This window comes from Glycine max, chromosome 11, assembly GCF_000004515.6.
Source record: "Glycine max cultivar Williams 82 chromosome 11, Glycine_max_v4.0, whole genome shotgun sequence".
NCBI lineage: Eukaryota > Viridiplantae > Streptophyta > Magnoliopsida > Fabales > Fabaceae > Glycine > Glycine max.
The window spans coordinates 9,326,393-9,351,785 of record NC_038247.2 but is presented as its reverse complement, the minus strand read 5'-3'; the positions used below and the strand labels follow the sequence as shown (position 1 = coordinate 9,351,785).

At 30.9% G+C, this 25,393-nt stretch overlaps 2 protein-coding genes and 1 long non-coding RNA gene across 3 annotated transcripts; all 3 read left to right on the top strand.

Annotated features, from left to right (window-relative positions):
* The first annotated feature begins 9,254 nt into the window (after positions 1 to 9,254).
* On the top strand, positions 9,255 to 13,192 carry LOC100812348 (proteasome assembly chaperone 2). Its single transcript, XM_003537863.5, has 7 exons — positions 9,255 to 9,439; positions 9,685 to 9,850; positions 9,948 to 10,006; positions 10,872 to 10,990; positions 11,125 to 11,362; positions 12,244 to 12,364; positions 12,959 to 13,192. The coding sequence occupies exons 1-7, from the start codon at positions 9,380 to 9,382 to the stop codon at positions 13,036 to 13,038; spliced, it is 843 nt and encodes a 280-aa protein (XP_003537911.1). The 5' UTR covers positions 9,255 to 9,379; the 3' UTR covers positions 13,039 to 13,192.
* Positions 13,193 to 16,216: 3,024 nt separating this feature from the next.
* Positions 16,217 to 17,075, top strand: LOC106795171 (uncharacterized). Its single transcript, XR_001383468.3, has 2 exons — positions 16,217 to 16,435; positions 16,721 to 17,075. It is a non-coding gene; the product is annotated as an uncharacterized lncRNA (long non-coding RNA).
* A 2,463-nt stretch (positions 17,076 to 19,538) lies between these two features.
* Positions 19,539 to 21,047, top strand: LOC100810890 (9-divinyl ether synthase-like). Its single transcript, NM_001317567.1, is given in 2 exon segments — positions 19,539 to 20,298; positions 20,366 to 21,047. Coding segments are annotated over 2 exon segments (1,437 nt in total). The 5' UTR covers positions 19,539 to 19,541; the 3' UTR covers positions 21,046 to 21,047.
* Positions 21,048 to 25,393: the final 4,346 nt, after the last annotated feature.

Here is a 25,393-nt window from a genome sequence, read left to right as displayed (position 1 = left end):
CTTCCTTTTTTGAACTTACTAAATAATTGCATAATGTCTGCGTTGCAGCGTACTATTTACACAAATTGCACCCATCTATCTACGTCTTTAATATTGCTATCAAAGTTTGAACGTTAGATTGAGTGAGGACCACTAGTTTCTAGAGTGGAAAAAGTCTTGCCCAGATCGAACTAATACCTGGCCAAAGATCTTCCTCGTTTGTCTTTCCCCTTTCATACTTATTAGGATCTGAACATTAGTAGAAAAGAAAAAGAAATGTTACAGTGTGAACTTGAATTCCAGCTGAATATGCTGCAGTTGTAATTTCTTAATGGATAATATTGCTGTATAATTAAATGGGTGAACGTGAATCAGCATCTATTCCATTGATTAGCCAAAATCTCATGGTCATCTATAAATTATTACTCAAAGTTTACTACTCTCCTTCCATCTCAAATTATGTCGATCGATCTCCGTAAGTATTTTATTTTAATTAATCTTAGCATATTTTTCATTTTTTAATTTTTTTTAAAAAATTATTAAATGTTATTCTTATAAATAATTCGATAAGGAGAACTTTTGTACGTAGAATAATTCTATATCTTCCCGACATGGTTTGGAAGCTCATTTGGATCCCAATGCATACGCATATATGACGTATGTGCAAAGAATGCCGCACTGATACGTTTACATATCTACAAGTGGGGATTGCTTCATTATTAGTATGTTATTAAAGCTTTGGTTTTCTGGTGGTGACCGGCACCTGGCTGCTTAAGTTTAAGAGAGATCAATCATGTAAAATATTTTTGAGTTTTCCAATTTATAATTGCATGAAAAATATCTTCTGAAAATTAAATAAATTTAATCATTAATTTGCATTGATTCCTGTATTTATTCATATACTTTATTTACTGTTCCATTATATACTTAAAAATCATATATTTTAAGTTCATAGACGAGCAAAATAAATATATTTTAATCGTTGCAGCACTTTGTTTCTAGCTAGAAAATTTCTAGCGGTGTAAAATAAAATTTTAAAAAAATATGATGGTAAGAAAAGGTTATTATTGGTAAAATAATTCACATTCAACAAATTATAAAATTAAGAGAGGAAGGGGGTTATTTATGTAAAAAAATCATCTTACATTTTATATAATTAACAAATTATAAATGGTTATTATATATAAATATTTTATTTAATTACTATATATAGCTCGCAAAAATATGCTAACTTTTTTTGTTTTCTTATTTTTCTCTTTTTACTTCTTTTTTTTCACTTTAGAAACCATTCTGTCTATTTTATCACATAATAGAACTGTGGAACTCAAGCTTATTAGTTTCAACGAGCATGCAAATGCAAGTTAAAAAAATATTTTATATTTTATGTTAATAAATTTTGAACTGCATTACAATTTTTCTCTAGAGGTCAAATTCTATCATGTCTTATGTTCAATATTTTTCGGGCTCTTTAAGTGTTAAATTGTATATTCATTATTTTCTTTTTGCTGGTAGGTAAAGGTATCCTTATTATATTAGCTTCCTTCAAAATGTAAGCAAACCTTTTTACCTACATTTTGACTTTCATACATATTGCAATTGCGTTAGGGATTGGGAGCCTTCTTACTCGTACATATATATACGATCAATATCATTTACTTTCTATTATCAATAACTCACGTCCTTTGTTATTATTATTATCATGAAGAAACAAAATATCGTAATGAAGATTAATTTTAGGTTTAAGTGGTAGTTAAACCCTTTAAAAAAAGTGGTTGTTAAACAAAACAAGCATCTTGTATACTTTATAATTATGTATGTATTTAATCCTTCAATACTAACATCCTCTTTAATCAATATTCCACGCAAACCTGTTAATTAGCAAATGTTTCTAAAAGATGCATGGTATTGAAATACTGGGCATTTTTTTTCAACAACAAAAAAAAAAAGTACTGCACATCTGTGAAGAAGATCAGAATTTAAGAGAAGAAAAATATAATCCAAAAGTAATCAACCAGGGATGTCGCATGCATGATCATGTAAGACGTCATATCACAAGCTTGATACCAAGGTTCGCACATGTGTCAATTTAAATTCACGTGTCACGAATGAACGTTATGTACGCATGCTTGAATTCAATGAAGGAATTGCACCAGGCTCTCGATCAATTCAAGTTCCAAAGGGTGCTGTTAGTGTTATACACGCGCGTGATTCATATTTCTGATACAATTAATTCTACTAGACAGTTTTCGATATTTTGTGATGACTAGTAAACATGCACAAAAAAATATTCATAATTAAACTAGCTACATGTATACCGTATAAGTGTTTGGTGTGAGGCTACACCAAATCAAAATCTCACCAAAGTGTCCCTAAGAATTTGTCTTGGACACTTGGCAAAAAAATGTAAACTTCATTTGGCTGAAAATGCAGAGTTGCTTCCTAGCATGTTTGCTAGCTCGTAGTTGCACCCAACTTCTCTGTTTACGTGTAAGTGAACAATCCTTGCCGTATTGCTCCGGCTACACAATAATAGAACATAAAAAGTGATGAGAAACTTTCAAATCAAGCAAATACGACTTTAGTATTTGATTTTGAAGTAAATGTGTTGTTGCTGAGAAACTCTCAATACTTTATTATTTTTTTTACTGTTTGGTTTTTTGTGCCTGCTAATCATCAAACACGTTATCCTAATGCCGAGCATGATTCTTACGTAATACTATACACTTCAGTGGCAATCTAACTAATTTTAGAAGAAAAAAAGTGCCACTGAAGGACTATAAATCTATAATTAAGAACCGGGAAGTAGTAGTTGTTTAGCAAAAACTTACACGCTCTAACATTGCAATTAATTAATCAGGGACAAGTGTCCCAGTGAGCTGTCACACAGCTGCTCCGGTTGCATCATAAGAATAAAGTATTGAGATATTTTTACACAAATAGCTCACTTTTAAGTTAAAAATTTATTAACTCATTCATCTATTTTTTTAGATAAAGGTTCTCACATAAATTCTACTAAAGAAAACTTGAATCTCAAAACAGATCGAAAATGAAAAAATAAACTAGCTAAAAAAAATTAAAAGGCCTAAGATAAAGAAGTTCAGACCAAACAAATTAAAGGCTTGCAAGAATGAAAACACACTAAAAGGATCTAATAACACTAATTAGTTTGGTTTAGTAGAAAAGTAAAGAAAGGATTGGCGATGGAAAATTTCAATCTGGCCGTCCTCTCTTTGGAAGAACATTTAGTAGGAAGGAAACAAAAATAATTATGAGTTCCATTCAAATATTTTTTTTTCTTAATTTAGAGAGAGAATGGTTATATGAATATATAAAAAAGACAACAATCAGATACGGAACTAAAGCATACTGTGTTACATGGGCAGTTCCCCTCCTAAATAACAGAGCCTCTTTATCTTTAACATTTACAATTAAGAAAAAAAAAAAAAAAAAAGGTCGTTCCCTCTCATATTCATTCCTAAGTCCATCTGACTGGAATGAATGAATTTGCTGTATATATTTATATAATAAGATTGTTACAGGGTTAGACTTTTCCCCAGAAATCTGTACAAAAAGTACATGGATGCACGTGTAGATAAAACCCCACTTTTAGTGTTAATAGTTCATCTTTTCAATTCAAGATTTACAATTAAAATTAAGAAAATGATTTTAGTTTTGGTTACCAAACTAAAGTGTTATATTGATAAAACAATCATACAATACCGTGTGTTAAATTTACTTTTATATGATATATGATATTTTATTTTCATTTCCTTATATTAAATTTTCGCCCCCTAGTATTTTTTTCTAGTTCGGTCGCAACATTCTTATTTATTATATATAACATTTTTTATTTAAAACATTTAACTTATTTGTTATATATATTTCCTTTCTTTTCTTTCAACTTTTTTTCTTAAATCAAACATTCCATAAATTTCAACAAATGAAAGAGCCAACAAGACTCTCGCCTCTAAAGCATTATATTTTGTGGGTTAAAACAAGTTAAATGAATTTATTTAAATTTATTTCTTGAAAAAATACTTATTTTAATAAAATAAGTACCTTTCTATTTTCTTAATATGTTCATCTAAAATGTTTTTGCTTAAAAAAGATATATTTTTATTTATTTTGATAAACAAACTCTATCTTATTAAAAATGCTTTTTTTTAAATATTATTTTAAAATTGTTTTTTGTTAAGTCTAAACAAATCGGTCCTGGATAGTTAAGAAAAAAATTACGAATTTAATCTCTCTTAAAAAAACTAACAAACTAATAATTAATATTTCTAAAAAAAAGTATAAGTAAGAAAGTTGGGAATTGAATGAGTCATGATATTTTTAAAACAAATAGGCCACTCGTGTTAAATTTGTTAACACACATTTTCCAAATTAAGATTTTGGACATGATGACTAAGGCTGTGATGGCTCTCATGTTAGATGATTTAGAATGTTCTATCAAAACCCACATAAAAGGATGTCACACCTCTCATACATGAGATTTCAAAATATTGAGCAAGTAAATGAATGAATGAATATTTATCCCGTGTTGCACTTGGAACTCCATCCTAAGCATAATTCACTTGCATATGAGCTCTATAAATATATAACATAAAAGAACCATCAAGTAACAACATTTTCCCTGATATAATATATATTGTGTTAGTTAATTCTTTGACTTGAATGTTACAGAATCTTTCCATCCCTCATATTCATCTCATGCATCTAAGAATATTACTCCATCCTCATCTCATATCTAACTAAAAACAAATGCCATGGACCATTGAAGACTAGGCTAGATGATAGATTCGTCAAACTATATAAACTCTAATGATCCCAAAAATATACGATGTAATTTTAAGAAATTAATAGTTATAATATTCACATCTTAAATGTGATTTTTCACTTCTCAACAGATTTCACACATGCTATCCCCGTTCATCTTCTTCTCTCTCTTTTTTCTTTTCAATTTATATTCCCTCTTCAATCCAAATTAGTTCAGCTTATAGAAGAGATATATCGATCGAGTAATTGGCTGGTTGGCTGTGCGTGGTTATGAAGCCAATCATAATAAAGTTGATAATTGCGTAGCAAGAACGTCAAAGAATTTGAATGATTTGAATTTTTTATTCATGATTGGAAAATTATGTTAGTGTTGACAATGTGGCACTCGTTCGTCTGTTATCCTTTTGCCATGAGATTCTTCATCCCCGAGAAAAAGAAAGTAGCTGCTTCTTCTTCTTTTTGCCCCCAACACAATCATTGATTTCTGGTCCCATACTATTTTTCTTATGCTCTGCCACAAATTAGCCACAAACAACTTAAAAATTATTTAAAATGAAAAAAAGCTTTTTAAGGGGACATTCAAATTGTCAGCTTCCATTTGTAACTACTAGCTGGGGATGATACTTCCAAACTGGAATTTTTCCTGGTTTTTCTGCAATTAAAAATATCCTTTACTGTATGTAATTAAATGTTTGTCATCTTGATCATGTTTTTTAAAGCAGGGACAATGAGAATAATAATAATAATAATAACTTATATAAATAAAATAAAGCTAATTTGATAGTACCAAATAGGAAAAAAAATATTTCAAGAACAGCTAATTAAGAACTTTTTACTGAAACAGTGTCCAGCAAGAAACCACGGGTTTTGTCATTTTCGGTGTATAATAAGCCTTTTTGTTTTGATTCATCATACCTTCAGTTATGCTGACATAAAGCCCAGACTTTACTGTGCCCTCCGTTTGTGAATAGTGATCAAATAGTATTAATACTAGTTTTGACTATCTTGCTTCTAAATGAAATATTGTTACTAGAATATCCACCTGAGATTGTTCAAAGCATCACTTCATGCTGAGCGTATATCAATATCATATATCATTGCCGTATAAACTCTTTCTAAGTTTCTATTCACTTGATACTTCCCATGTTGACAAATCAATTTTCAATGTATGATCAATTATGATTTTATTATTATCATTATTATTTTTATTACCGGGATCTTATTAATCTGTATGGTAATTATCTTACCATTTGGTCATACGAACAGAATATATATAAAAAAAAAACATAAAAAAAATTAAAACACATGCATGTGAAATAAATAAAATTGTGTAACTTCTTAACATAGTATGGAGGCATTATAAAAATATCAGAAGAGTGGGGAGGAGATCTAGAACTTCCATTCTTAGATGAAAAATGATGAACCATGGATCTAGGCTATAGTGCTTTACACATGGCGCCCTGATGCAGAATTATTGGAGCATATTGGTGTTGGGGTGCCCAGAAGTGACAATGGGGACACAAGAGAGTGTGTGTGTGCGTGCAGGTAACCAAATCATAACAGGTAGCCACCAAACGCTATTAGTGCTCTACAGATGGCTATATTCTGCTCACTGCACTACACATAGCTTGGGCCCATTCACCATACCCCAAAAAAAGAAGTGTCTTTGAGGAATGCATGCAGTCAAACTCCTCTTTTGACTCACAAACAAATATCTCCCATTTTGCTCAATGATGGAACAAGGATGATGATGTATCATGTTGCTTCATCCCTATATCCATTTAAGCACTAATTCTTCATCTATTATCTTTAATCATAAAGGATCATTATTGTATGAGTTGTTTTGTGACAAATTCTAATTTTTTTTTGCCACAGGATTATATTTTATATCTTCTGTAAGTGGATATATTAATTTGTTTCTGGTCCGACAGGTGTTTGAAGTGATTTTGTGGGGATGTTGTTGTTGAATTGACAATATTAATCATGGAAATGTACTGTACGTGTCGGGTGCTGGTGCACTGTAGTGGACAAAACAATGAAGATGAGGATAATGTTGAGATGGATGATAAACCAATAATTGCAATTTCTAGAGCTGTCACACTTCTTAATTAAACGTTGCTGATTGCGGTCTGCATACTCAGTTGATCGAGAACTAGAGTAACGTCAAGATCCAACACACGGTTAAGCTATATCTTAATTTCCAATGACATGACCTGATCAATGTAAGAAAAATCAATACCGTGTGGTACCAAAGATTTCTGGGTTTATATACGTGACAAAATATTTAACTTAATTTTAATAAATGTACACAACAACCTTGATTCTAATATAAATTGGTAAAAATCCTAATACACAATGATTCGACGGTAATATATGGATATTCTAACTCTCTATAATCAGTAATGACTATTAATGCTTCCAGGATCAGCAAACCATGCGTAAATTTGGTAAGACTGCTTATTAGGTTGTTGTGTTTGAAAACCTGTGAGAAGAATTTACGTTGAACGTGATTTGGAAAATGAAGGATGCAAACCTTTTTTAATCTTAGGAATCTTAGTTATATTCTCTCAAAAAAAATCTTTAGTATATTATAATGTCTATATGATTATTTTTTTTTTTATTTTTCTTATATTAACTAATGTTGGATTGTTTTATCTTAGCCAAAAGATTTTAAGTTTGAGTTCCTGAAAATGCAATAATAATTTGTATCTTTTAATCAAATTATTTTGAATTTAAATTTCATTTTATATATGAAATAAATCATAAGAAGAGAATTTATTATGTACCAATATCATAATAAGCAACAAAAAAAAATGCAATTGCATTAAAAGTTTGGATAAAAAATTATAGATGGTTCTAAAACCAAAAAAATGCATTTAAATGATTATTTTACTTTAAAAGTGTACTTAATATTTTATTTATTATTTTTTGTAATTTATTAATAAAATTTATATTTAAAGATATAAGTAGGAATAAAGAAAAATAAAGGATATAAAGGAATATCAAAATTCAAAGTGCTTAGCTTTTTTCAGAAGAAAAGACAAGTGAATCGTGATACACAAATAATAAGTTGGTCATATTCAAAATGTTTCATTTTTTTTAAAACAAAAGAAAAGACATTATAATTTAATCAAGCATGTGAGGGTGGATATATCGAGCATGCAAATTGGGCCTAACGACACCAATAACCAACCGCAAGTAGGCCTCCCATCTCATATTTGTAACGTGAGGATAGGCATATGTTATTTGCTACTTCTATTTTACCTGTTCACTCCTCAATTTTTTTTGTTTATTGTTTTTTCTTTTTTTTAACTGTTATTCTTTCTTCCACTTTCTTCACACTCACCCCTTTCCATCAGAAAATAAAAATAAAAAAATCACTCACTCCTTTCCTTTTGCGTACGTGATTCTCTTCCCTCCTGCATTCCATTTCTTCTTCTGTACTTGCCCAGGGTTATCAGGGAAATTTTCTCTGTAACACTCAATAAGAATGAATAATGTGTTACCTTGATAATTTCACATTTATATACACATACTAATTGGACTTTAGATGCATAGGTCCTACTTTTAAAATTAGTAAGGATACTAATCCATGATTACCTATTAATGAGATCTTGATGGTGATTGCATTACCTTTTAAATAATCTTTTACTATTAATTCTTAATGAGTTCCTTGCCTTAGCATACTCGAGGGGTGTTCATCTAAGGTTGATGAGGTGTCCAATTCAAGCCGAAGGGTACTTGCCAAATGTGAAGATATTTGGCTATGGTTGATGGGGATATTTGGCCTTATCCAAAGAGTGATATACTTGTCTTGTAGATTATCCCTTGTTTGGGGTGGTTATTTACTTGGAGGTGATCCTCAGTTATTAAGTCTTTATTTAAATTTATTTGTTGAAATAAATGTTTATTTTTATAAAATATGTAACTTTTTGTTTTAAAAAAATAATTTTGTTTATTTTAAGAAGGAAATTATATATATTTCTTAAAAAAAATTATTTATATAAAAAACACTTATTTTAATTTTTTTTAAAATTTAAACAAATTCATCCATTATCTTTCTTAAGTGCCTCTTCTCTTCTCCTACTTTATTGTGCTTTTTTGTTTTTTTTTTCTTTCGCTTGTTGCTAAACTGACAACAAAAAAATTATTTTGTATATGAATATATAATGAAAACTATTTTCCATTTTGTATTAAAATAATAACACAACAAAGACTTGTTTTTGTTAAGATAAATATTTTTTAAGAAAATAACACACCGGAACATTTGAATGTTTTTTGTGAAATATTTAACACTATAGAGATAAGTTTCTGGTGTACTAAAAATTAAAAATAATTTAAAAGTGAAAACTTGCTGCTGTCAAGCATATTTTTGTAGTAAGAAAAATCTGGAGACTGGGAATAACATGGGCCGCGCGAGTATGTTTTTAGGCCCTTAAGAAGCCCAACAGAGGCCCGTATTCAGAAGCCCACATGATGATCCTGTGTTTCGTCTTCCTCAAGTTGAAAACTTGACGTTGATCAGAAAAATTGAAAACAGCTGAAAAGAATAGCAAAGGCAGAAAGAGCTGAAGCTTCTTCGTGTGTGACAAAGTAACAAATTTCAGCATTAGCTTAGAAAATGGAGTTCGTTCCTGAAGAAGGCAAGCACCTTCACGAGGATTGCTCCACTTTGATTTTGGTGTGTTCATTTTTTAGGGTTTCGCCCACTCTTTATTTCCAATTTCATTTCTCTATCGTTTACACCGTTGTGTATAATCTCTCTATTCTGCAAAAAAGACATTAACTTTTATCTTCTTCTTTTCATTCCATTGCTGTAGTAGAAATGTGGGGTTAGCTCAATTTTATACCCAACTATTAACTATTAGTCTGGTGCTTAAGTGTGTCTATGAATGTTGCATGATCGTAATTTGTGTGTGTTTTCAGCCTGCTCTGTCGATTGGCAATGTGGGGCAGCTAGTTGCAGATCTTTTGATTTCATCAATGGGTTCTGAGAGAGTTGGGTATTTGGATGATCCTAACGTTTTGCCCTGTGTTGGCAATGATGCTTATGGACCCTTTCCTCAAGGAGACCTGGCTCTTCCTCTTGAAGGTGCTCCTTTGCTGGTGTCTTTTTATTATTTGTTTCTTTTTAATCTCGAATTCCCTGCTCCTAATATTTTCTGCTCTTTCTTATCACTTTTTTGCAGCTTATGATTCCCCTTCTAATGCTCTCACTATCATCCAACAGAGATCACCGGTGGTTAAGGTATCGCCCAAGTCAGCATCTACGTTGTTCTTTTAATTTGAAATTGCTTGCCTGAGTCTAATATGCTGGTTTTCTGGCTAGTGTATCATTAAGTCATTTGCAATGTATGGATTGTTCGTTATAAGCTTAATTGTTGGTACTTGGTAGTAAATATTAAATATGGAGAAGCTGAGATTTCAGTGTTACATTGTTACCTTTTTTATTTTTATTTTTTGCATGCATGAGCATTAATTTCAGGCCCCTTTCTTCTGTCATTCAAGTTTGTGAAATTGACTGATTCTGCTGGTTGTTGCCTAGTTATTATTCCCTTCAATAGATTGTCATTGGTTTATTAATAGATGGATAGTTATATTGCTAGAGTATTGCTTTTGTATATTTTCCTGTTGAACATCATGCCAGTTGCCCTTCTAATCAGAAACTTCCCAAGGCTGTGCATATTTCTGTGGTGGTTGGTTTGCTGCTCCCTTCAAAAATGGAGGGGAAAAATTCAAGGATGTGCTTTATATGAACAACTCTTTTCTGAAATCTGAAATTGATACTTCAATTTTAAAGGATATGCATGCCAAATACGCGATTGATTCTTAGTGTAATTATAAAGAGTGATATGTATAATTACTTCCTAATTTATGAATCAACAGTAACATAGAATTGTGGGTATTTGACTAGTGATTTGGCTGGAATAATTTACAATTTACTGCGCATGCCACTTGTTAATATTAATCTTCTTGATTATTTTGCGCTATGTACCTTACCTTAATGTTAGTTCCAAGCTAAATGTTTTATATTAGCTTCCATGGTGGAATTAACATAAGTAATTCTGGAATCTGTAAGAAGAAATTGCACTAATATATGATCACTTGAATAGGGTATGATGATTGAGTTTGCAAAAAATATGGCTGATTTTCTTGCTGGTAGTGGAAAGAAGCATATTGTTGTTCTCTCCAGCTTAGATTTTGGAAAATGGCAAAAAGTTGACATGTCAAGGTGAGGCAGTATATTTTTAAATAGCACTTATTTGTAATTAAGATATTTAATTCATTTATTTCTTTGATTGTCTGGTTTAGGAAATTGCATTGCGATACTTCCCATTCTGATATATCTATTGGCTATTATATTAGTGGTTTGCAGATTTATTACCTTTCTAGTTCCAACAGCAATGGAACAGATGAAAATTGTGAACAGCTTGGGTGGAAGAAACTTCAAGAGTATGACCCTTCTCAAATGCATTGGAAATATCTTAGTGATTTAGCTGAAGGAAATGTAACTGTGGAAGATATTACTTCGGTAGAAGATGAGCTAGAAGAAGAAAATTATTATGCTAGCTTGCCTTTTGCTGCACTTTTTTCTTTTCTCAAGGTAACTTGTATGCATTTAAATTTGATGATGCCATATTTCTTGTCACTCCTGTAATCATTTAAATGAGGAAGGGAAAAATGTTCTCATCACGTAACAAATTTGTTTTATGATTTATTTGTTCCTGTTGTCCTGAACTTTCTTTAAAAAGAATTCCTTCTAATTGGAAGTAGTTTTCCTTACTACACGTTATGCTCTATTTTGTTTGTATGCCATGATAAAGGCTCTACCTTCGAAGGCTCTACCTTGATTGTATGCCGTGAAAGGTGATGCCATGTGCATTAGGAATTTTGTGTTCATATAAAGAATAAATCTTCATGCCAGAGAATGGTAAAAGATAATAGCTTAATTGTTCACCATTTTATTTTAAAATAAAAAAATAAAAAAGATAAGCGAAGTGGTCAATGGCGGACCTATGTTCATGTGAGGGTGGGCAAATGCACCTCATTTTAATAAAATCATAAGTATTTTTCTTAAAATGTTATATTTTACATAAAATCATAAGTATTTCTCTTAAAATTTTATATTTACATTCCCTGACCTATTCTCATGTGAGACTAAGCAAATGCACCCTCCTTGTTTTATTTAAATAAAATCTCAAATATTTATCTTAAAATTTTATATTTTGGACCTCCTAGTTTTATATGTTTGAGCCCACTACCCCATTTTCTTATTCTTCTTTTATCTCTGTTCATGTCTTTATCTTTTTATGTATGATAGTTATTGTTAAATTTATTTTTTTAAACAGATTGTGTTCACTAACTCAGGGTCCTAAATATCCGCCAGCGGGGTGGTTATCCCTTATCTTTTCATTGCAAAATTGCAGAAATAGGGCATTAATTAATATAGATTGATGGATATAAGGTTTTGGTTTAATTTATCAGGCTAAAGGTTTGAAGGTCACCTGCTTGTTATGTTATTGCTCAGAAGGGGACAACATATCGGATGCTTTTCAGTTAGGCGATGCAGTATGTAAACTTCTCCAGCTGAGTCACCCTACTACTGGTGAGCTTTCTTTTTCTTTGTTGTCTTATATATATATATATATATATATATATATAATGATTTGTATGCTTTATTTATCTTTGTCGTCTTTTTATAAATAAAAAAAATCAATTAATTGTTTGTTATTAAGCTAAATAATTCATGCATATTCCAGTTGTTTGAATAAACACATTGTGAAGTTGACGGATTAATTGGTTCATACCAAAATTGTCTTATCATGACAAGTAATTCAATGATCTCATGATTCACTATTTTTTTTTATCTCTCAAACGTCACGTCATGATATTTCTGCCCCGATTTTTCACTTGAATGTGGATTTTGAAGATTAATATTTATAACCATTTTTCTGGCTCAATTGAAATACTTGTATTAGTACCCGTTATCTAGAATTTCATCTGAATGATAAATATCTCTAGCTCTCTGCATTGTACACTCATACAGGCTGTTCCGCAATTTTCTTTTAGTATTTATCGTATCAAAATCCACTTCTCTCATTTTGCAGAAGATTTAATTGTAACAAAGTGAATACACATGTTTGCAAGTAAAAGAAAAAGTAACAAGATAGAAATATTTCCTATAATTTGACATTTTCAGGAATTGAAGGTGGCAAATGGCGAGTTCCACTTTCTTGGATGAGTGTATATGGACCACCCCCAGATGTGTCCATCTTCTAAGGTTGGATTTATGTACTAATTTGTAAAATTAAATGGCTGCTGAAGATAAAAATTATAGTTTTAGAATATTCTCTCTTTTTTGGAATCAAACAGCGATGACCTGCATGCATTGATGTGCGTTTAGAGGTGAAATGTAACAATATATTTTTACGCAGTGTGGGGATTTTGTCTTCTGAAGGTTATATTAATTATAATTTTCACGTGATGCTGTTATAGGATATTAGAAAGAAACTTTTGAACTAAAAGAATTATATGATTGCTTAAGATTTTTAACTTTATTTTTATTTTTAACTTTAAAGTAGTTTTCATGATTAATAAATTAAAATTAGGTCAAATACTATTAATGACTTTTATCTCTTTTCATCGAGTTTGCATTTCTAAAATGTTGAAAATTACACTTTGAAAATAATATTGATAAATTGTTTTTATTGGTTTAAAGATATCTCAGCCTAACTTTTGTTTTTGGTGTATGTAAACATTAAAACTAGTCCTATGTAAGAAAATTATAGCTACTTTTATTATGGTGGTGGGGGAATTAGAATTTATTCAAGATAAACATACTAATTAGTATTGCTTTCGGACTTAAATTTAAGTCAAATTAATTAATAATTTTTGTATTAATTAAAAAAGTTAGTTATTAATTATATTTTATTGTTAATATAATATTACTCTTATTTATAAGTTCTATGATATCCGAATCCAATTTTGTAAGAACTAGTCAATGTTTGACTAGCGAAAAAAATAAACCATCTTTCAATTTTATTTATTTTTTACTTCACCAGCATTATTTTAATAGGGTTGATATCAACAAATTTTATTTAGATTACAATGAAATACTTTAAAAATAATCTGCTATTTTCTATTATATTTTTGTTGAAAAAGTCTTTGGCATTTGGCTAGTTAGTTAGAGAATACAATGAAAAGGACTTCTAAATTCTAATCTTTAGCGTTTTGAATTCTGATGAATATCTGTCACTTCCTCCGATATTTAAACACTTCAAGACATCCAAATTCAAATATCTACAAACTTGTCAATGTTTGACTTGTGAAATAGATAAATCACCTTTTTTTAACTCTATTTTTTCAAAAAAAAAAAAAGTTTCATAATAATTAGTATTTTTTTACTTAAATTACGATGGATTAATTTTTTTTATTTATTATTATACAATTAAAAAAATCTTCTGTAATTCACTATTTAATAAGAGAATATTCATACTTTTTTTATACTTACATAATAGTTTTTAATAATCTTTAACACAAAGTGGGATAAATTGGACATTCAAGTTAAAAGGCCCATATAATTCTTAAAGTGTGTTTGGATAAGACAATTTAAAATTTTAAAGAATTTTAAATTCTGAGAATTTCAAATTCTTTAATTTGAATTCTTTTATTTTTAAAATTTTGTGTTTGGATTCTTTTACTAAAATTCGAAGCTATCAATTTCCGACATTGTTGCCGCCGCCAACGACTTTTCCTCCGACACCTTCATGGGCAGAGGCAGCCACGACAGAGTCTACAGAGCCATCCTGGACACCAGCAAGCTTCTCGTCGCCGTCAAAACGACCAAACTTGTCGCCACCAGCACCTCTAAAAACCATGCCACCAAATGCACCGACTGCGGCAACTGCACCAGCCCTGTCGAAAATGAGATCGAGATCCTCTCTCAAATCCCCAACCCCTACCTCGTCAATCTCATCAGCTTCAGCACCAACCCAAACGACAACAAATTACTCGTCGTTGAATACATGCCCAACGGTGGAAGAAACGCTATTGATGTTAACTTTAGTCCTTCGTCGGTGGTGGACTGGGCAGTGCTGTTGATTAAGATTGGCGACTTTGTCGGAAACTGCGACCGTCGAATCGGTCCTCTACTGGACCCTGTCGTGGTGTGGCAGCTTGCAGTGTTGATCGCCATATGCGTGAGGTCGCAGATCTTGTTGGGTTGGTTCTTGACTGCGGAGACGCATTTCACGACGCTGTCGAAATATTTGAGAATTTGAAATTCACTCTCTTAAAGATAGAATTTGAAATTCTACTCTTTCAACTAGTTAAAATTCCTTTTAAAATTTTAAAATTTTGAATTCTTTTTACTAAAATATCTAAACAGTTACTTTTAACAAAAAAGAATTTAATTTCCTATAAAAAATACATTATTTAATTAAATTATCCTATTCAAACACACTTTTAGTGAAAAATAAGTTTATTTATTATTGTTAATGAATAATAAATTTTAATAAAGTCAAATTTATAAAATGTAAATATTATTTCATTTTATAACTATGCACAAGTTCTTATCGATATATAGAGTGAAGTGGCTTTCCTACGTAAAGTAATTGAATTTATAACTAGCAAATCATGAAACCCAGTGATATTTATCGGTTCCGATCAATTTGAGCAACTCGAAGATTCAAACCAGTTAAACTGCTTCAGCTTTTTCTAACCAGATTATAGTCTAAGACACAAACCTGACAATTTTTTAGACTGGGAATGGACATTAGATACGCGCTACAATTTAGGATTTCAAATATTAATTATTCCTATTCAATTTTATCTAAGAATTTAGTATTTATAATTAGGTTGTTTGAGGACAACTCAGTGTGCCAATCAATTGATACGTGTTATTTCAGATTTTTAGTTTAATGGGTAATTTCGAGTTTAAAAAAAATCTTGGATAGATAACTGCTTAAATATTTAGAGGATATGTGAAAAATCATTTTTTTTGGGAAAAAATGTAAATTATATTAAATCCAAAATGATACAATAATAAACGGGGCATACCCCGCAATTAAAGAAAATTAAAAGTCTCCCTAATACAAGAAGACATATATCAAGATGCTAAAACAAATGTAACAGTTGCGTTTGTCTATACTTAATCTTGCTAATAACCTTCTATGACAGAAAATTGATAATCTTCAAAAATCAGTTTGTTCCTAGACAGTCTACTTCATTTGACTGTAATTGTTATAGCCAGACAACTCCTTGAACACCTGATGTGGATCTGTCCCTAATTAAAAGTCAATAATACGTTGTAAAGAAGTGAAACGCATGCTGAAAGGAGCTCAATCACGAATATGATTTTTATGATAGGATATGTGTGGTCTAAAAAAATAATCTATGCAATTGAGATTTAAATGAATTAAAAAATTTTGATGACGGCATCTAGCATGGCGAAGGAAAATAAGTTGTCTCCATTGGACCATTATTTACAGCCTTTAGATTGATCTGAGAAGTAAAATTTTATCCTACACCTTATCCATCAAATTCCTTCCCCAACCTTCCACAGCCTCATGTTTTGTTCCTTTTTCACTTGTTTTCTGGCACTAGATCCGGAGATCTCTCCGTGCTACACGCCGTCGATCTCAAGCCCCCACATATTGGTGTTGGGGTTCAGGATCTGGTTCGACACCACCACCGTTTTCCAGATCCGTGTTTCAGATCTTATTCTTTTTTAACTCTATATTTTCTTGATCTGTGATCTACGATTTGGCATTGTATCTCAACTGATTTTGATTTTGGATCTGTTTTTAATCTTGATCTGATCCCGTAGTCTGGGTCTTAAAAACACAAACTTTATGGTTATAGTTTCTTGAATTTTATGATTTTGGACTTGGTATGCATTTTGTGTTGATTGGTGAATCTAATTATGGTGTTGTCTATTTGTGTTATGTTGTGGAGCAATTAGGTCGTCGATGCCGGAGAATTCGTCGGCGACGGCAAGCATGTCGGAGAATGACGGAAGTGTTGTCGAAGACTCTGGGAGGGAGAGTACAGAGAGGAAGAAAGGAAGACAAAGATTGGATGAGGAATGGTGTACAATAAAATTTTGCACCTAGATTCATCTGAAGGCTGTAAATAATGGTTTATGGAAGAGCATTTACTTTGCTTCTCCACGCTAGCCGCCGTCAATTTTGATGCATCGTATAAGAAATCAAATATTAAGGAAGTGTATTAGATTAAGATTTTAAAAGAAAATTTTCACAGTTTTTTTAGATTACATTTAAATTGATGGAAAAACTTATAAAATAAAACCCACTACCCACTAGTACAAATTTTATAATTTAAAATTTGATTAAATAGATTTTAACTTAATAAAACGTATCTTATTATATTTTATTCAAGTTTTCCTTTAACCCTTTTCCTACAATCAAGGGGCATTTGGAATTACTGGAGAGATGACCCTTTTATCTAATCAACCTACATATGAATCACTTCTAGAAAAAGCCTAATCAAGAAGCTGCTTTGGATCGTTACATGTTAGCATGAACCCCTTGAGTTGGACTAAAATCAAACCACCGTTATATTTTTGAGTTTTTATAAAAAAAATTATCGAAAAATCATAATTTATTATATTATTAATTTTTGTTAATAACAAGATTGAACTGATGATTTTTTTTCTCTTTAATGATCCAACCTATAGTGCTTCCATAATAATTTGAAAAATAAGGGAGTGACCAAATTAGAAATTAAGACGGTAATAGAAAAAAAAGAAATTGGAGCAAGACACTGCCGTGTTTGAGAGCTTGCTTCTTACCGTGTATGTCGTAAAACTGGAACTGGGAAAATCCATGTTCATAATACATCTTTAATCCATCTGACGTGATTTATTGATTGGAAAACGTATTTCCAAATATACATAAGAGGATATTACTAACCGTTAGATAGCTCTTGATTAGATATTACTAAGGTATCCGTGTAATTTATGAAAAAGTTCGACAATATAAATTGTTGTTAACATAAATGAATTATAATAAGCTTTTCTTTTTTGCAAAGCGAATTATAATAAAAATAATAATTCATTCTACTTTCACTCTTGGAGTCTTGGTACTTATCAGTAGTCTATTTATATTATTTTATCAAAAATTAAAACCATAAAATATAGCTTTATATTCTCTTTTACTTAGTTAATTTATTTAATTAATCAGTTTTTTAAGATTTCACGTTCAAGAGAGAATAGACTAAATTTACTTCTCATTTCTTTTTTGTCTTAAGTGAGAATTGGATAAATAATTAAAAAAAATATGTCAATGAAATATTGATTGATATTTATTGAGAACCTTAATAAGAAGTAAATCTTTTATAGATATATATTTTATATATTGATAATTAACTATTCAAATTAAGACTCATACAATATCTTTATTCATATCAATGATCATGATTTGGTTCATTTTGACAGACGTTTTATTTCTTGGGACAGATTCACATCAGCTGTTTTAAAAGAAATTTCGTTGTCTCGGCTATAACAATTACAGTCCATTACATCTGACTTGAAAATTATCAATTTTTTATAATAAAGATTATTAATAAGATTAAGTTTCTTATGGATATACAAGTACATATGTTACATTTGTTTTAACATTTTGATGCTTTTGATTTTTTTTAGTTGCGGAAATATATCTTGTTTATTGTTGTATATCTTGGATTTAATACAAACCATTTAAAAAAAATGATTGACGCGAATAATGAAACCAAAACGTGTTTCGTTTCGGATAATATCTTTTTTCCTTAAACTAGATATTAGGCGTCCCATGTGATGTGACACCATTCACACCGTTATTTTATTTCTAAGCAAGGCTTGGAAGAATGTTTAGTGCGTAATTCGCTGCACCTCGAACGGATCTTTGCATAAGCTAAGGAACATTTGGCATCTTTTGAATAATGAATTCAACGTAGGTCGAGGGAGGTGGCAATGGGTTTCCACACCTTCTGAATTAAACGCTGGTATCGCATTTATGGGGAAAAAAAAAAGAAAAAAAAAACGCTTGTGTCGCACACGTTTTTATGGGCAAAAGGTAAAACTTTGGAAACCAAACTGTCTTCGTTATATCCGGTGCTTCCTCTTACTCATCTTATATCTCCTTTTTTTGTTTCTATTTTTCTTATTCATCAGAATTTATTTATTTTTGTCTATTTCTCTCAGTTTTTTGACGTGTATACCCCCTCTCTCTCATGAGCACGGAATTTTTCAAATTCTTTTATTTGAGAAGTCCATTTCGTCTATTTCACGGTAATACAATTTTATTTTATTTTGTATAAATCCAGAAAAAAGAAACCATATTTTTCACTGTCGTTACCCGTTTGCCTTTGCGTTTAAATGTGCTATATGTACTTTCTAAAGAAAAGAAAAAAGAGTTTATGACCGTGTAGTGTGAACATACTTTCTGCAACGGTAATTGACTAATTGGTATTCTAAGCAACGCAACGCATCGCACGTGACTTCACCCAGAGAGAGTTTCATTTAAAAAAGCAAAAGGACACAAGAACAGTACAACGTTAAAGACAGGTAGGTGGCTTCGCTGGGCAAAAAAATTATGATGAAAATGGAGCCCGCCATTGTTACCTTATTATTATATAGTTATTGCGTCCACACTACACGTTGTAGACCCATCAACTTCTGAAAAAAAAAAGTATACATATTTGAATTGAGGTCATTTCCTTTCTCGTTCAGTCTCACCCTGCCACAACACTACACTAGCAAGCACACACCTTTAGCACAATCACCAATGGCTTCTTCCGACAGCAAGCTTCCCCTGAAACCCATCCCTGGAAGCTACGGGCTTCCTTTCTTTGGACCCATGAGTGACAGACATGACTATTTCTACAACCAAGGACGCGACAAGTTCTTTGCCGAACGAATTAAAAAGTACAACTCTACGGTTATACGAACCAACATGCCACCGGGTCCTTTCATTTCCTCTAATCCTAGAGTCATCGCTCTCCTCGACGGTGTCTCCTTCCCCATTCTATTCGACAACTCCAAGGTCGATAAGCGCGATGTTCTCGACGGCACCTTCATGCCTTCCACCTCCTTCACCGGCGGTTACCGCGCGTGTGCCTTCCAGGACACCACCGAACCCTCCCACGCGCTCCTCAAGCGCTTCTACCTTAACTTCCTCGCCTCCAAGCACGAAACCTTCCTCCCACTCTTCCGCAACAACCTCTCCGACCACTTCTCTGATCTGGAAGACAAGCTGGCCGGCAAATCCGGCAAGGCCAGCTTCAACTCCTCCGTCGGCTCCGCCACCTTCAACTTCCTCTTCCGTCTCCTCTCCGACAAAGACCCCTCCGAAACCATAATCGGCTCCGACGGCCCCAGCCTGGTCCAAACCTGGCTGGCAGCTCAGCTGGCTCCTCTGGCCACTCTAGGCTTACCCAGGATCTTCAACTACGTGGAGGATTTCTTAATCAGGTCAATCCCCTTTCCAGCATGGACTGTCAAATCCAGCTACAAGAAACTCTACGAAGGTCTCTCGACAGCAGGTAAAATTACAAATGGCATATTCTTAGTTAGTTGTTGTATCTTTTAACTGGGTGTATTATCTTTTAGGTACTGCGATTCTGGACGAAGCGGAGCGCGTGGGGATAAAGAGGGACGAAGCGTGCCACAATCTTGTGTTCATGTTATCGTTCAACGCGCAGGGTGGGTTAGTGAACCAGTTTCCGATTTTGATCAAGTGGCTAGGACTGGCTGGGGAGGGTTTACACAAGCAGCTCGCGGAGGAGATCAGGACCGTTGTTAAGGACGAAGGAGGGGTGAGTCTCCGGGCGTTGGATCAGATGACTTTGACCAAATCAGTGGTGTATGAGGTCCTGAGGATAGAGCCCGCGGTGCCGTTCCAGTACGCGAAGGCCAGGGAGGATCTGGTGGTGGAGAGCCACGATGCGGCGTACGAGATCAAGAAGGGAGAGATGATCTTCGGATATCAGCCGTTCGCTACCAAGGATCCGAAGATCTTCGAGAACGCCGAGGACTTTGTGGCCCACAGGTTCCTTGGCCACGACGGGGAAAAGCTCTTGAGACACGTCTTGTGGTCCAACGGACCCCAGACGGAGGAGCCCACACCGGATGATAAACAGTGTCCCGCCAAGAATCTGGTGGTGCTCATGTGCAGGCTCTACTTGGTGGAATTCTTCCTGCGTTACGACACGTTTACGTTCGATTTTAAACCAGTTGTTCTGGGTCCCGATGTTACCATCAAGTCACTCGCCAAGGCTTCTTCCTTCTGATCCTCCTCATCACCTACTCTACCTCAAACTTAAAATCAATCTTCTTTTTAATGTGTATTAGTTAATTAATAATTAAATAAAACAAAGTAAATATATATATTAAAAGTAGGATGTGCACTGGACAGCACAGCAGTACTCATGAATTGCCGCTTGTTGCATTTTGTGAGAGAGGTGTGTACATTATTTGCTACCTGTAACTTTTGCAGAGTGCTCTCTATATATATAATGTTAAAGTTTTACTTGTTTTGGTTGGCTTTGGCAATCAACTTGTCTTTTTTAATCAATGTATTGAATTTGATTTGTTTTTTGTTTTTGTTTTGAATAAAACATGTGTATCTGAGAGTTTTGTCTTTTGCATGATTCATTCAGATTAACTATAGATTAGTGCAGCATGTGGTTCGGGACCATTAATAATTGTTGGATATTTTTCAGATCAAACAAGCTGGAGTGTTCTTCAGTCATGGATTAATTAAGACTAACCCGTTTGGTTAGATATTTTTCTTGCTAGTCACTTTCTTGTATTGGCTGAATATTTCTTTACCATTCACTTCCTTCCTCTACTCCACTCCTAAGCAAGGAACTCTCCCTTTTTCATGGTAGGCTCTCTTTATTATTACATACTTATGGGATGCTTTGAAAGTCCTGTAACCATTAAACCAAATACACACTTAATTACTTGAGAATGGAATGCTTGTGGTGGTGGTCATCTAACCCTTAAACCAAATTAATACACCTCCATTACAAAGCAATTGAACATGAAATTGAATTTACCAAGTTCCTCTGCCTCTTGAATGTTTTGAGTAGAACATTGTGCTAGCGCCAAATCCTCAATTAGCTCCGAGACTGTTGAATTATGGTTATACCAAGACATATACAAATACATAATATAGTAGATCATCAAATTCTTAAAATTAAGTAGTAGCACAATAATATCATTACTTCACGAAGCAAATCAAGTAGTGGATGCCCCCAACTAAACATGGTAGGATCTTTTACATTATTCCTTCTTTTCTGTCTTTGTCTCTACGGACTGACTACGCCTCTATTTATTTTCCTAAAGGTTTGTGGTTTATTATTTTGGGTTGTATAAGTCCGTTACTCATATAAGAAAAATAGGGACACATAAAATAAGAGGAAAAATTCGTTTCCTAATCAATGAAATAGTAAGTGAAATAAATAAATCATACAAAAATCATTTTATATTAAATAAAACTATGTTCAACTAAAAAAATAAATCTTTTAATATATATAATTTTTTCTTAATATAAAATTATTTGTTAATTTTATGTTATAAAACATTATTTGATTGATAAACTAAATAAAATACAATAAATATTTCCCTTATATTTCATAAAAACACAAAAAATATTTTTATACGCAATTAAGATTTACAAAAGAAACTTTTTCTCATATTTTTTTTAAAATATAAACATAATATTTTCATTCTATTTCTTTCTCCTTTTTATTTTCTTCCTTCTTTTCTGATTTCACATATAATTTTGGGCTAGATTCTAATATGCTAGAGACATATTTGGATAATTTTTTTCGTTAGAACTTCTAGGATGATAAAATAAAATTAATTTCTTAGGTTAATTTATGTATAAATTAATTTTTAGAATTTTTTTATATTATTTTTTTAAAAAAATATTTGTAACTTATGTTTAAATTAATTTTAATCTATGAAAAAACTATCCAAACATACTAAACTTTGCAACGTTTTCCTGCAATTAATTTTCACCAATTGCACATGTATTTAATGTGGTTTACAAGTTCTGTAAAAAGAATGTATTTTACTTGTTGATATGCCATAGTGCATGGATAAACAAAACCGTGATGGCGTGATGTCCTTTACCCAATCCCCATGTTTGACACGCGGCACGCGCTGATCACCAACCCAACCCACATTCCTGGATCGGTGTTTACATAAATTTTATTTTATTTTCTAAAATTATCCATTTAATAAAGAAAAAGATATAGTCTCTTTAGAAAAAAAAATAAACATGGGAATTTTTCTTAAAAAAATTAATATTATCTTTTAAAAGGAATAAAAATTCAAGTAAAGTACTTAAAAATAGAGGCTGCTCTTCTTAAGGATATAAATGTGGAAGATAATAGATAAATGATCCATTAAAAAATGACCTTAACAATTGAATTATTCTAATACTTTGTACCAAAAAAATTATTCTAATAATTTATTGGAAAAAATTTAAAATTAATTAATTAAAAATAAAAATAAAAATACTATAAATATCCCAAATTCTTCAAAATCAAATATAATATTTTTTAGACTTAATTAATGTTTTAGTCCTTGAATTTATGAGTTTATTTTTTTAGTTCTTGAAATTTAAAAATATTTTATAGTCCTTAAATTTTGACAAATTATTTTTCTAATCCTTACCATAATAAATTGTTTCAACAACTTTTAAAATAAGTATAAAAATTGATCTTTGATATCAAAACTAATTTTAACCAAGGTTTAATTAATATTTTAGTCTCTTAATTTGGGATGTATGCATTTTTTGGTTCCTAAAATTTAAAAATGTTTTTTTCTTGAATTTTGATAAATTATTCTTTTTAGTCTCTCAAATAATACATTGATACTTTATAACATTTTTTAGCTGTCATAAATTAAATTTTCTTTTTAGCTGTTGAATTTATATTTTAAAACAGTCACAAAATGTTAAAAATAATCATAAAGTGTCAATTAAGGACTAAAATAAATAATTTATCAAAATTCAAGAACTAAAAAAACATTTTTAAATTTCAAGAACTAAATAAAACATATCTCCAAATTCAGACACTAAAATAGTAATTAATTTTTTTAGAATAAAATAAAATATAATGTTAAAGCCTCGTGTACAATAAATATATAAATTAAATAAAATAAAATTCAATTTTGGTCCTCCTATAATTTAAAATCCATGATTTTGGTTTTTTTATTTCTAAATCAAGACATTTAGTCTCCCTATATTTTAAAATAGACAATCTTGGTCCTTAAAAATTAAATGAAATGAAAAATAAAAAATGTCTTAATAGGAATTGAACTCGTATTTCTTTTCATAGATAAAATAATAAATCACTAACACATTTGTTACGTTTCATTATTTTCTAAGACCCTTTATTAGTAAGAATAGTTTACATATTTTTATTTTATCATTTTTAATTAAATTTCATTAATTAATATGTAAATTTTTTATATTTTTAAAGTTGATTTTAATATACATATTATTTTTACTCTAATTATTTATATAAAATTATTCATAGACAAAACAATAAAATACTTGTTTTGTTTAGTTAATTATATTAACATCATTATTTTCTATGTTTCATTATTCAGGATTTATTATTTTTTTTCAAATTATCAAAATTTAAAATTAAAAAATATTTAATATATAAATCTTTTAATTTTAGGTAAATAATTTGAGTAAAAATAATTTTTTTATTAAAATCAATTTACAAGAAAATTATATAAAAAATTTAAATATTAATTTATGAAATTTAATTAAATATAGGTAAAATAAAAATAAAAATATACAAAATATTTAAAGTAAAACATATAAAATAAAATAAAAATATTTATATAATAAACATTTCTTAATTTATAAATTTTGGTAATTTGAAAAGAAATTAATAACTCTTAACGAATGATAGTTAATCAAATAAAAAAATGTGCTAATAGTTTATTGTATTATCTATAAGTAAAAAGTCAGAGTTTAATTCTTATTAAGAATTTTTTTTTTTTATTTAATTTTTTTCACATAAGAATTATGTTACCGGCTTATATAAGCAAAAATAGGACACTAAATATTTTAATTTAAAAATAAAGAAACTAAAATTTCAAATTAGAAGTAACCAAAATTATAATTTAGTGAATTAAATAATGATACGAGTATGGCTAAGGCCCAAGGTAGAAACATCGAACTCCTTCAGACATATTTTATTATCTTAAAAAAGGAACAAGGTGCGGAACAATGATCAACAACATACACTTGTAAGAGTTAATGATGATCGATTCTATACACAACTTACTCTTCCATGAGGAGAAAAAAATATAATAAGCAAAGTTTTCATGATGACCAAGTGTTGATACAGAGAAACAAATATAAAGCCACGAAAAATAAATTTCGTGTAATCCAGCTGTGCATGATACCTACATGTTAACAATTACGTGTCTCTGTGGCCTCGCAATCCATAAGTTCTGATGATCAACCAGAATGCAGAATGCAAAATGTCGAAGCATAAATTTCTTTTTCTTACCATTACTTTCGTATACAAAGTGTTTGTGCTTATATTTTTAATTTTAATAAAAAAAAAATGTTATCCCAATTCACCTTGTCGCTAACTTGTT

Excerpts from the sequence above, each read along its gene's own strand:
- LOC100812348 (XM_003537863.5), top strand. The coding sequence starts at position 9,380 with ATGGAGTTCGTTCCTGAAGAAGGCAAGCACCTTCACGAGGATTGCTCC. Across the intron at positions 11,363-12,243 it reads CACTTTTTTCTTTTCTCAAG|GCTAAAGGTTTGAAGGTCAC; the intron begins GTAACTTGTATG and ends TTAATTTATCAG. Across the intron at positions 12,365-12,958 it reads GCTGAGTCACCCTACTACTG|GAATTGAAGGTGGCAAATGG; the intron begins GTGAGCTTTCTT and ends TGACATTTTCAG.